This window comes from Colletotrichum higginsianum, chromosome 9 (assembly GCF_001672515.1).
Source record: "Colletotrichum higginsianum IMI 349063 chromosome 9, whole genome shotgun sequence".
NCBI lineage: Eukaryota > Fungi > Ascomycota > Sordariomycetes > Glomerellales > Glomerellaceae > Colletotrichum > Colletotrichum higginsianum.
This window is the reverse complement of record NC_030961.1, coordinates 1,447,219-1,459,023: the sequence shown is the minus strand read 5'-3', so window position 1 is coordinate 1,459,023 and position 11,805 is coordinate 1,447,219. Positions and strand designations below refer to the sequence as shown.

At 54.6% G+C, this 11,805-nt stretch overlaps 3 protein-coding genes across 3 annotated transcripts; 1 reads left to right on the top strand and 2 right to left on the bottom strand.

Moving 5' to 3' along the window:
• Positions 1 to 1,562: 1,562 nt before the first annotated feature.
• Positions 1,563 to 2,549, bottom strand: CH63R_12686 (Ras-like protein Rab-11B; the record flags this gene model as incomplete). The annotated part of the gene is made up of 5 exons (XM_018307660.1): positions 1,563 to 1,696; positions 1,789 to 1,869; positions 1,935 to 2,324; positions 2,411 to 2,423; positions 2,529 to 2,549. The coding sequence occupies 5 exons, from the start codon at positions 2,547 to 2,549 to the stop codon at positions 1,563 to 1,565; spliced, it is 639 nt and encodes a 212-aa protein (XP_018152077.1).
• Positions 2,550 to 4,927: 2,378 nt separating this feature from the next.
• On the top strand, positions 4,928 to 9,001 carry CH63R_12685 (chromo domain-containing protein; the record flags this gene model as incomplete). Its single annotated transcript, XM_018307659.1, has 1 exon — positions 4,928 to 9,001. One exon carries the CDS (start codon positions 4,928 to 4,930, stop codon positions 8,999 to 9,001), a length of 4,074 nt encoding a protein of 1,357 aa, XP_018152076.1.
• Positions 9,002 to 9,738: 737 nt separating this feature from the next.
• Positions 9,739 to 10,949, bottom strand: CH63R_12684 (Peroxin 14 17; the record flags this gene model as incomplete). Its single annotated transcript, XM_018307658.1, has 2 exons — positions 9,739 to 10,599; positions 10,662 to 10,949. 2 exons carry the CDS (start codon positions 10,947 to 10,949, stop codon positions 9,739 to 9,741), a joined length of 1,149 nt encoding a protein of 382 aa, XP_018152075.1.
• Between the last annotated feature and the right edge of the window lie 856 nt (positions 10,950 to 11,805).

Genomic DNA, 11,805 nt, shown 5'->3' with positions numbered 1-11,805 from the left:
ATCGTTTGCCCAAAAGACGCGACGTTCGTCAGATTTGTCCAGCGATTGTCACAATAGGCCATGCTTGCTCTACGGACGGATGCTGAGAAGATATAGCACAGGGTTTGAGGCAGACACGCGAAGAAAGAGTGGACGCGATGGTGACACAGAGGACATGCATGTCGCCCCGACTGCTGACCTAATGTACACACCTAGGCAGTTCAAGCGCTGAAGTCGACTTGTGAGGCAGTGGATTCCTTCCCCCAGGCGACTGGCGTCAGGGGTACCAAATCGCTCGTGACTGTGGCTGGCACTGAGCAGCCAATCATTGCCTAGCGCTCCATTTTCTTGAGCTCTGTCACAGGACGGATACGTACTTCCCTTTACACCTATCAAAAGCTCCACACCTAAGGTTCCAAGTAGGTAGGTAGGTATACTTCCGCATCCGCGCTGTGGCTCATGATTGATGGGGAGCCCCTCAAGCGCCCAGCCAGCAAGGGCATTCATTTCCTTCGTCTTTTTCTTTGCTTTGCGGCAGAACGATGCACGATAAGGACAGCTTATCGGAAGGCGGTGAGGTGCTGCCAGTGGAGGCATCAACACCGACTCCTTCATCCATGCACGGACGTTGCAGTTCTTATCTCAATAGGTGCATATGTCATGTCCTGCGGTCTTCGACAGCGGCCTGCTCTGGCCGTGTCAGAAAGTCGGATAGAGGAGCACTACTGAAGTTGGAGGTAGGCGACTCTGAGGGGGGAGGGGCCCAAGTCCAAAACGCGCCCACCAGGAACCTTAGAGCACCTAGCGCGACCTAACGAAGTGAGGGAAAGAGGCTTTGTGGATCGCAGGTAAGCTGGCAGCCCACCTCAATTTTGAATGCCCCAGCTTCACATTGACGGTCTGCGGGAGGGATCCCCAGGTTGGGGGCCGAGACTCAAGTTGAAAAAGGCGCATGATTTTACTATGCTGGCCAGTGGAATTTCGAGCGGCGCAAGGCAAGCCACTTTTTAGCTACTAGGGACACCTGTTGCCGAGCAGTGAGCTGAGTGCACCGAGGAAAGGATACGTCAGGGAGCTAGACCTCATGAACGGCTCCTGTGTATAGTCGCCGATGACGCGACCCATACGTCCGGAGTAGTATCGTCCTTCTCCAAACGTGTTTGCCAACGGGTGCTCCAACAGAACAAAGCGTTGCGACGTGCTGAGCGCAGTCCTCGCTCGAGACCACAGCGCGCCTCTAGAGGCACCTCCTAGATCGGCGAAACAGCCCAGAAGACACTCAAGGCATTAAGATGGATTCATTCAACTACGTAAGCATGGCAGAGCGATCGTCAGAAACGTCAAATCCCAGACAAGCCGCACTGATCGTATAAAGGAGAACAAAGGAAAGGCCGAGACTGTACTCCGTCCCCTCGGAAATCACAAAAAGACTTGTTGGATTCCTAGTCATTCCTCGATGCAACAGCCCCTCCATGACCAAGTGACATACAGATCCCCGGGGGCATATGTGAGACGCCATGATATCGACCGTAGTAGCCCTCCCAAAAAGGCCGTGAAACAGGTTCGCAGAAGGGGTTGGCCGCTTAACAGCACTTGCCGCCCTTCTCTGCGCTGTCGTCCGCAGGCTTAGTGAGCGAAATGCCGGGGCCAGCCCCGATCGTGGCTTGGGGCCCGTCACCCGAGTCGAGGGCCTTGCTCGATACGATTCGGTAGATCTCTGTCGGAAAAGGGCCTGGTTAGCGCGCAAGTCAAAGCCAGGGGTATGAAGGGGGTCTCGGGCTATCTGCGAGTGCGAGAGACGTAACGCACCGGTCAAGATGTTCTGGAATGCGAGTTCAACATTGCTGGCGTCGAGGGCAGACGTCTCAATGAACGAGAGGTGGTTCTCGCCTAAGAGACAGGTTAGCCAACTCGGTATCCGCTGATATTCCCCTTGCTCCTTCACCGCGACGTACTAGCGAAAGCCTTGGCCTCCTCTGTAGGCACTGCTCGCAGGTGGCGCAAATCGCTCTTGTTTCCGACCAGCATGATGACGATGTTGGCATCAGCGTGGTCTCGCAGTTCCTTCAGCCATCGGGTGACGTTCTCGTATGTCTGGTGCTTGCTGATGTCGTAGACAAGGAGGGCACCGACAGCTCCTCTGTAGTAAGCCGAGGTGATGGCGCGGTAGCGCTCCTGGCCGGCGGTATCCCAAATCTGTGCCTTGATCGTCTTGGAGTCGACTTGAATGGATCTGGTGGCGAACTCGACGCCAATTGTCGACTTGGAGTCGAGGTTGAACTCGTTGCGGGTGAATCGACTGAGAAGGTTGGACTTTCCGACGCCCGAGTCTCCGATCAACACCACTAGAAGATCAACATGTCAGCCCGCTTCCAGCAGCTTTATGGCTATTACGCGATAACATCACGGGGTCGGCCGGTCGTGGGCGCACCTTTGAAGAGGAACTGTGGGAGCCGTCAGGTTAGCGCAAGGAGGGGGAAACAATTGGAGAGGGAGAGAGGGGCGGACTGTTCCTAGGAGAGGTGGGCGATTGCGGGCGGAGAACTCACGTCATATTCGTCGTTGGCCATGTTGTCGGCTTGGATTGAGATGCGATGTATGGTTGTCGGAGCGTGTGTTGGGTCGTGAGTGTTGCTAAACGAGGATACTGCGGCTCGATGGAGGTGTGCGCGGCCCCGAGAGATAAAGCAGTTGAGTTGAGGCGAGGCAAGGTGTAAGGGTCTGGAACTGAACCAGACTGAAAGATGTGGATGGACAGTGCAGGCAAAGCCGACGCAGTGCAGGTAGTGTGTGTGAGGCAGCAAAGACTGAGTGAGGTGGTGTCGGCGCAGCTCTAGGCCTTAGGTAGGTGTTCGCTGGAGGGTCGGTACCCGAGAGAACAGTGACTAAAAAGGGGTAGTCGGAGGTAGGTACCTAGGCAGGTAGGCAGGTAGGCAGGTAGGCAGGTAGGTAGGTAGCCCCTGTAGGTTCTGGGCAGCGGCGAAGGGAGGGGCTGAGGGATCGCTGGGCGCTGGCGTACCTACAAGAACAGAGGTAATAATAGGTGGTAGCTTTGGGGCAAAAGGATTTCACGACGCAGCGGCTACAGAGAAGGAGTCGAGAGCTCTCCTCGCGACCACTAGACCGGGGGGAGAAAAGAAAACCAACGTGTTGGTTCCGAAACCCCTTTCTTGAAAACATTTACATCACCACCCCCCTACAATCAAATCGCCAACAAGTACAGTTGTCGGACGGAGACAGCAAGGTCCGTACAACACACTAGCGCGGGAAAAGATACTTTGCTTCACTGTCTGGCTTGAAAGATACTTGGATCTCATCCAGGCTCCATCGACTGAGACTCCCTGCCCACGTCAACATCGAAGGGGTCACTCCACGTTCCATGCTGAGCCCGCTGAGCCACACCACCACAACAGGGCATGCACCAACCACGTCTGCCATGTTAGTGTCTCCTCCGTCTCTGCCTTGGGGGCTGAGAAGAGGCAGGCGGCAGCTATGTTTTCTGACAGCCAGACTAAGGACGGGATCTCCGCCGTCGGTACCCGGTACTGGGACTGTCGCGTTTCACCTTCATGATCACGTGTGTCCCGGGTCGTGGGGTTGACGGTGGGCGATCTGATTCCTCATCCCTCACTCTGTTAGATCTCATCCCGTTCGACCTCACCGCTCGCGAACGCGGACGTCATCTGCTGTATATAGGTACATGTCCGACTGCACCCTGGCGAACTTCTTCGTTCTTCAACGCCGACAGTGTAACCCGGACGACTGGCGCACTAATCGCTATTTGCGTGAACTTGGTTGTGTTTGCATTAGACCATAGTTCCAATACAGGAGGGAAGAAACTGTGGCCACACTCGCCGGGTTGCCCTCTGTGTATAAAACCCAGGTCCTCTTCGCTTCCCAGCTCCAGTCTAGATGTCGGTGTCTAATGTTGACGTTGCCTCTGGTCTGTTAGTCATTTCTAGCAGCGCAGCTATGGATATTGGACCTCAAGTATCAATCTTGCAAGGTCTGAAGTCTCCGGTTTGGGAGAGTTGAACCGATGGGGCATCAAATCTCGGGAATCATCGATACACAAAAACCATGGGAGGAAAAGGTAGATTGTGGTTACCCGAACGCTTCTCTATAAACATAGATGGGTACATGTAAATGGGGTTGCCTGGCTTGGAAAGTGAGGTTCCACTTTATCTGTTTCACTATTCCCAATGACGCTCACAACGTTAAGAGAGTACTTCCTCAGCTCCTGTGCATATCACTCTATTTTTTTACTCTTCCACTCTAAGCGTTTGATTAGCCTCCGATCTCTCCACCCCGAAACGCACGGACCCAACCGGCCGGCTCTTCCATACCTCTCAGGTAGGTCCAGGTGATGATGGTACCTAGGTACTGGAGGTGTTCGGGATTGACCCCTACCAGGTAGGTAGGTAAGCACCATCGCCGTGTGCTGTCTCAGTTTCCTTTCACACCCAATTCACACCAGGAGCAATCGTACTTCTCCCCACCCTAGGTAGGTATTTGACCATTGCCAAAGCCCCTTCGCTGTCAGCAAGTTAAACACGGAAGGGACCCCTTCTCCAGCTTGGTACTTTACCTAGGCTCATTATTCTCAGAGAAACTAGTCGCTAAACAGTTCACAGGTTCACTCTTCTCTGTCTTGCCATCTTAAGGAAAGCAGCTTCATTCATATCACCAACCCCAGAGCTCGCGTTCATCGTCCGACCAGCATCACATCTGAGTTTGCGATGCTTCCATGCTTCGCACACACACTGTCGGCATTACGTGCGGCTACCTCGATTTCGGTCTGGCCCTTGAAAGACTCACTCCGATGATCGCTTAAGTGTGTTTTCACACCCGGAACTTCAAGCCTTCATCAATCTCGCCTTGATCCAATCACAGGATAAACCGCCCCAGACTGTACTGCAAAGCATGGTTACTAGAGCTTGAGCCCATCATGGATGCATCAGGCTTGTTCGTGGAGGAAAATGGGGCGCCAGATGACGATGCCATCTCCATCAACTCTACCCTAGTATCCGAACATGATTCAGATGAGGAGTGGCTCGTCGAAGGTATCCGCTACCAGACTCGTGAAGGCGGAAAAGACAAATATCTGGTGGAGTGGACCGGCTATCCTATTGAAGAAGCAACGTGGGAACCAGAGGAGAACGTAACGGACGAGCTGCTTCAAGAGTGGAGAGATACGGAAGCAAAGCAAGCCCGAGGCGAAGAGGAGCCCTTTGACATCGTCGCCTGGCAGGAAGCCGTGGACAAGCGTTACGATGACAAATATCAGCGACACCATAAGCGCAACACTGAGCGGAAGCGACGAGGCCTGCAACTCAAACTGTGGAGGGGCGAAACCAAAGCCGACTACTACGTTAGTGACGAAGATGTCAGCGAGGACGATTACAATGCCATCATTCCGCCCCCAAAGCCTGTTGAGCGACAGACAGAGACAAGTCCTATCGAGGACATTCGGCCAAAGAAGCCACTCAAGCAGGCGGCCGTGGCAAGACCAGTCCACCGCAAGCGGACCACGATGGCAGAGAAGGCGACGGATAGTACTAAGTCGCCAACGAAGAAAAAAGCCTCGTCGCCCGTTTCACAGCCACACCCGCAATCATCATCACTCGCGTCGGCGGCAAACGGGTCCTGGGGGGCTGCGAAAAAGTCGACTGCTAGCAAGCCGGCCGCTACTGCAGCCGTTAGTCGGTTGGCTGCTCCTACGGCATCTGCATGGCCTGCACACAAGGCTAAGAAGACCGCCATCAGCTCGAGGACGATGATCAGATTACACAACAGTGGGAGCGGCATCAACGTCTTTGCCGCCGGCAAGCAATCAAGGCAAGGTCGTCAATTGGTGCAGAACGTGGCAGACCCAACTAAAGATCCTCGCATGTTTACAAACTTTCGACTGCGGCGGAAGGCCGAGTTACAAAGCCGTGATAAGGCAGATGTGGCGTCTGGCGCTATGCCGACTAAGCTATTCAGTATCAGCAGCGGTCCTCCTGCAGGCTCAAACTCTGACACAAGCCCTGGCACTTCAAGTACCGTTCTTCGGTCTGCTTTGAAGCATTCGGCCGATGGCTTGATGGCGATATCCGCCAGCGACTCCAGTGCTACGGTTTCGGAGATAACCGATACGGCACTTCCCCCGAGCTCAGAGCCGCAGTCTACGAGGCCCATAGTCAAGAATAGGAGGTCTGTTCAGTTTGCCGACTTACCGCTTGTCAATGAGCCGGAGTTGATGGGCGAGATGGTCACGTCGCCAATCTCTCGCCCGAAAAGACTCAAGTCACCCCCGATGCCATCAGACCCGTCTCAGCCATCTCAGCCACCTCCAAAACCCCGATCTATTCTCCGCAAACTGTCCGTAGCAGAATACCAGTCGCGAAGCGCGGGCCAGAGCTTTGAGAAGGTTGTCGTCCTGGGCCCATCAGGCACCAAGGGCGTTCAGATGACGTTTGAAAACATCAGACCTGACTCCGACCCATGGCACTCACACTTCGTCAAAAAAGATTCACTCCATTTCAGCAGAACCTTGAATGCCCTTACTTTTACCTCCCAAAGAGGGTCGATCGTGGGGCAGAACCTGTCACACGGGGCCGTCCGACCGACACTGGCTAGCGACCAAGAAATTATCAGCAGAGCCGCTGAACGGCTAAGATTAGGTCCTTTCGGGGTTGCCTGCTTCCACGAAGAGTTCCTCATCATCATCTATCCCGCCGACTGTGAGGATTGGAAGAAGGTGATAGCTGAAGCCGAAGTCAGCAACCCGGCAACCGTCACGTTGAGATATGCCATATTCAAACCGCAGTCAATTGCCACGAAGCCCCTGCCGGCGAAAAGGAGATGTGCTCCACGGTCAACAGAGCCACGCAGTACAATCTTTCGGGATCTGCTCCGTCTCAACTACCGTCAACTTCTATCACCTGGGATGCGAGACATACACCACAACTTCTACCTAGCGTTCCCTCCGTCCAGAAAGCTCTTGCTCGATGCTGTGAGCGAGTGGCTTCATGTGGAAAATCCCTCTTGCAGGGTGTTTTCCACCAAGACTACTGGCGATTGGGCCGCCTTTACCAATCCGAAGATTGTCGCGCAAGGAGTCATCATTGTTCACGAGGCAGCCACTGATACTCTCCGACAGTTCCCTGGCCTGCTCAGGCTACTGACTCACAGCAAGAGTGCAGCTTACGTGTTCTGGTGCATTGGGGAGTCACTTCAGCAGCACCCTTTGTATCCTTCCATCCGGTCCACGCACCACCAGACAGAACCAGGCAAAGTTGAATTGACGAGGTTTTTCCCCCATGGCAACGCGATACTGGTGACGCCCAGCTTCCTGGTGTCGGAGCCAAGACGTGCTCAACAACTCTTTGAGTGGTACAAGAAAACGCATGACAAACCCTACAACAACCAAAAGATTGTAGCCGCTGCAAACATAGTCGACTACCTACGAGATCTCGCATTCGAGAGGTCCACTTATCGCGATATATTGTTGACAGAGGGTGATGAGCAGCGCCAACGGTCCGACGTAGAGCGAGAACAGGCAGCACAACTAGCAGGCCTGAGCAAGGAAGACTGCACGGCTCGCTTTAATACTTGGGCTATTGTTGACGGACTTCGGTTACCTGCTCAGACCAGCATTGTGCCGGACGAGCAGCTCGAGCCCATCGTTCTCGCTGACCAATCCATCGATGCCAACGATGAGCAAAGCCTGGTGAATTGGTTCGGCTGCTGGTCACAAACTCGATTCGATCAGTTCCGGAAGTTCCATGTCCTGGGCACCGACGGCAGTTCCGACACCAGTCATCTCATCAAAGCCTGCGACATTCCCTTCTACCCTGCGGGCGCAGGGCGCGATCCGGGAGCCGAGCCAAGGAGTGACGGTCCTCTTTTGGAACCTACTGCAAGCGACCCCGACCATCCCCGTCAACCCCACGATGGTGTAACCAAGATGCTCGGGGGGTTGGCTGCTCACTTCTTTTCTACCAAGTTGATGGAGCTGGCAAAGGAGTGTGACAATGCCAGGTGGTGCCCGTTTGCGAAGCTGTACGGCTTCCCAGTTTCTTACTTCAAAGATATCGCCGATACTGCTGACTCATACGGAGATTTCCATCGGAACTTTGCGACGTTCGAGAGATGGTTGGAGTTTCCCTGGCCATTCTTCACTCAGTTCTTGCCAGGCTTCCGACCCCCAAGCGACGCACGTGGGCCACCTGTCTTCAACACCTACTTTACCTTGTTCTACACTCCCGACGAAGATTCCCAATGTAGACCACCCACCCGTCACCCATGGCTCGCCATTTGGCGAGTTCAGGCACCTCACAGGCCGTGGGAAGGGACAGAGCTCCTCATCTGGGACATTGCAGCCAAGGACCGGTTTCCCACGGGAGACCGCTTTTACGAGTCCCAGCTCACCTCGCCTCAACAACATCTCATCGGGATGATACGAGAAAAGGGGGCAGCCAAGCATCGAGGTCTTGATTTGAAGCAGGTCTGGATTGGAGGTTTCGATTCAGTCCCCACCGAGTACACCTCGCCGATCGATGTGACCTTGGCCAACCTGGAGGCCATGATGAGAGATGTCAAGGGATATCTTCCTGCAATCGAACTTCTTCTTTCCTCGAGGGGTTTTCACAAAATCTATCCCGGTGCCGCGCCTGCCCCGAGAAGGCCCATCACGCCAGATGGGATGGACATCGATCCGATCGTCCGTCCTCAGAATCACAACGGCGATGGCAAGATCATCTTTCATCCGCCCCGCGCTTGCAGACCGATCCGGCACAGCCGGTGCGAGAACCTGTTCTACAAGTGGGTGATGAATCTTGACAGACGGGACAAGCGTAAGGCGTACCCCTATACGTTCAAACCGACCCTAGACTGGTATCAGGAGCAGCAAGTGGCGGAGAACCGAAACTTTGAGCACATCAACGTCTCTTCTTGGAAGCGCGTCTTCGAGTTGGTACGCATTCCTCCCACCAGTGGGAAGGACAGCGAGGGGACGCGCGTGGAGAGCAAGAAGTGATATAAGGGAGGGTGTTTGCTTTTCTACGAACAGACAGGATCTCTATATTGACGATGAAAAGTCGAGGGTGATCGTTACGATGGGCACTCGGCTATGCACTAGTGCACTTTGGGTTTCAATTTTGACAAAATTGCACTCTAGAAGCAGACTATCAGTATGTCGCAGTACGTAGCATGGATAGATCGTGAAAGAGTCAAGATGTCTCTGGGAGACTTTCACCACAATGTATGACTGTGTGGAGATCCACTAAGCTTTTCGCAAGACGACCTACTGTATCACTGTATCATTGGGCACCGTGTTTATCTTCAGAGAAGTATCCCCAACGGTCATCGTGCAGGGGGAGGTCATGGTCTGCAAAGGACAGAACAGAGAGGCAAACGGGAACTTTCCTACAATGGGAATATCTTTTCGGCGTCTTTGGACGTAGCTAGACCCTTGTCCTGCCTGTCGTGGAGGGAAAAGCCGCTGCCGACAGTTCTCGGATCTACGTGCAGATAGGTCTCTTGCTGCGTGCTTAGAAATCCCGTCGATGTAAGAGGTGGTCTCATAAAAGCATCGAGCGCATTGGTGCTTTGAGATTGCGCAAAAACCGCATTGCCGAACAAAGCTAAGTCGTCGATTTCCGTCAAATTCATTCATTGTATGGTACACAGTCTCCCTGATTATCATGCAGCCGTTCCCGGAGTTTCCCACGATATCCAAGCCCGGCCAAATAGACAAAACACCGCGCCTCGGCATCACCTCGCCGAGGCTGGGAAATTCCTCGTGCTGAGCAACACGCCCTTGACCCTCCGAATGTTGTCTCTCGCCTTCTTGATCTCGTCTTCGGGCTCGTTCTTGCGTGGGCCACCGTACATCGAGTAGCCGCCGTAGTCCTGCGGGCTCGGGTACGCCAGTTGTACGAGGTCGTCCTTGAGCACGTCCATCTTGGACTTGAGGTCCGCGAGGTCATCGGCATCCGAGACTACCGTCGTCCTGAGCAAATCCGCCGAGCTCTTGAGCCGCGTGAGCTTATCAGCATGCCTCTCGCTCGCAGACTTGTTCTTATCTTCCGCCGTCGCCGTCGTCCCGAAGCCGGGCTCGCCAAACCTGGGCGTCGAAGGGATCGACGTTTGCGTGCCGATGTCGCGGTGGAACATTTCGGTAGGGTCGTCGGCGTCGACGCTGCTCGCGTCGTCCTTGTATGCTTCCGCGTTCGTGGCGGAGGCCTTGGCGGCGGCGGGGACCTCGGAGACAGTGCCCTCGAGCTTCTCAATGATCTTGGCAAGATTTTTGGATGTGGTGCTGTGGAGATCGCAGCGCGCCTCGGTGAGGTTCTCAACCATGGGCGCCACGAGATACTTGCTCGTACCGTAGAGGAAGGTGGAGAGACCGGCGAAGGCGTAGAGGGTGTTGAAGATGCCGTTGGCCGTGATCAGCGGCGGGGGACGAGTCGGCTTCGTGAGGAACTCGGGATATGTAACGACCGGGGGTTGGTCTGTTTGGCGAGGGATGGAGACTTCGGTGTTGGGCGGTGGTGTTGGTGTTGTTTGTGGTACAGGTGTCGTTGTCGCTATTTGTGTCAAGCTTTTCGGTGCTTGCTGTTCCATTTGGTTGACCTGGTACTAAGCTGTCAGTTATGACCAGGCGCATGTCGCGTACGACATAGAGAGAGACTTACTTCCTGTGTCGGCTCAGATGCCGAGCTGCCCAATAGCTGCTCTATATCTTCAGATGATATGCCCTTGGTCTTCAGGAATGCTTCCTTTGCTTCCCTCGGCGCGTCCCGGATCTCGTCATCTTGCAGGAATTTGCGGGCGACTTCGAGGTTGTCTTCGCTAGCGGGCTCATCTTGTTTGGCATCCTGCGAAGGCTGTTCGGGCTGCGGCTCGAGTTCGGCATCCGTTCTTTGGTTACGCTGCCATGCTGGAATGCCGGGGGTACTCTTGTTGTCGTCGGAATCGCTCATGGTTGCGTATGCGGTATTGAAAACCCCAGCAAGGGTCTCTTGGGGAGATTGACGGAGCTGAGGGCCAACAATTGAGAAATGTCCAGGCGGGCGCAACACATAGAGTGAGTGGCTCAGCCCGGAGGCGGGAGTTGATGGTCGGCGGTTTCGGCACCTATGACCACATGCCTCGGCTGAGGGTGCGGCGCGATAACGAAGAGGCTGGACGTTCATTACGGTACTGGCCACACTCAAATAAAACGGTGCCCAACAGGCGGCTGCAGCTTGTCACGGTACGCTACCGTTCATGAAGTGCTATGCAGTATGGTGGTGGGAAGTGGGACCGCATCCGATGCACGGTGCCCATGGTGGCCAGCAGAACGGAGTCCCGTTTTCGATATCCGCCGCTTCAGCGGACTTCAGTGCCTGTTGGAAGCAGGAAAGGCTGCAAGGCGCAGTCCGACGTAGCGTCGACTTTGGATGTTGTGGTAGCATTTCATTGAGAATCGTCTCACTTGTTCGCAGTCGTCTATCTTCCCCTCTCAATTTCATACCGGTTTCACGGCCAGTCCTGTATCGAGCAGCCGAATCCCGTCATCTACTTTGCTCCTTCGCCCGTCACTGACGACCTTTGATCGCTGGTGGCGCCTTCATCGACCAACGCCGCTCACAAACCAAGGAACCGACCGTAGGTGAGATCTCACGGTCCAAATCCCAACTCTGGGTTCATGGGAAGTACGTCTTGAGTGGACTCACTAAGCAGGGGGGACAGGACGCAGGACGAAACCACGCGCGTAACACACCGAAGGAGAGAGAGACACACAGAGAGAGAGAGAGTGTGTGTATGTGTGTGTGAGAGAGAGAGAGAGAGCCAAGT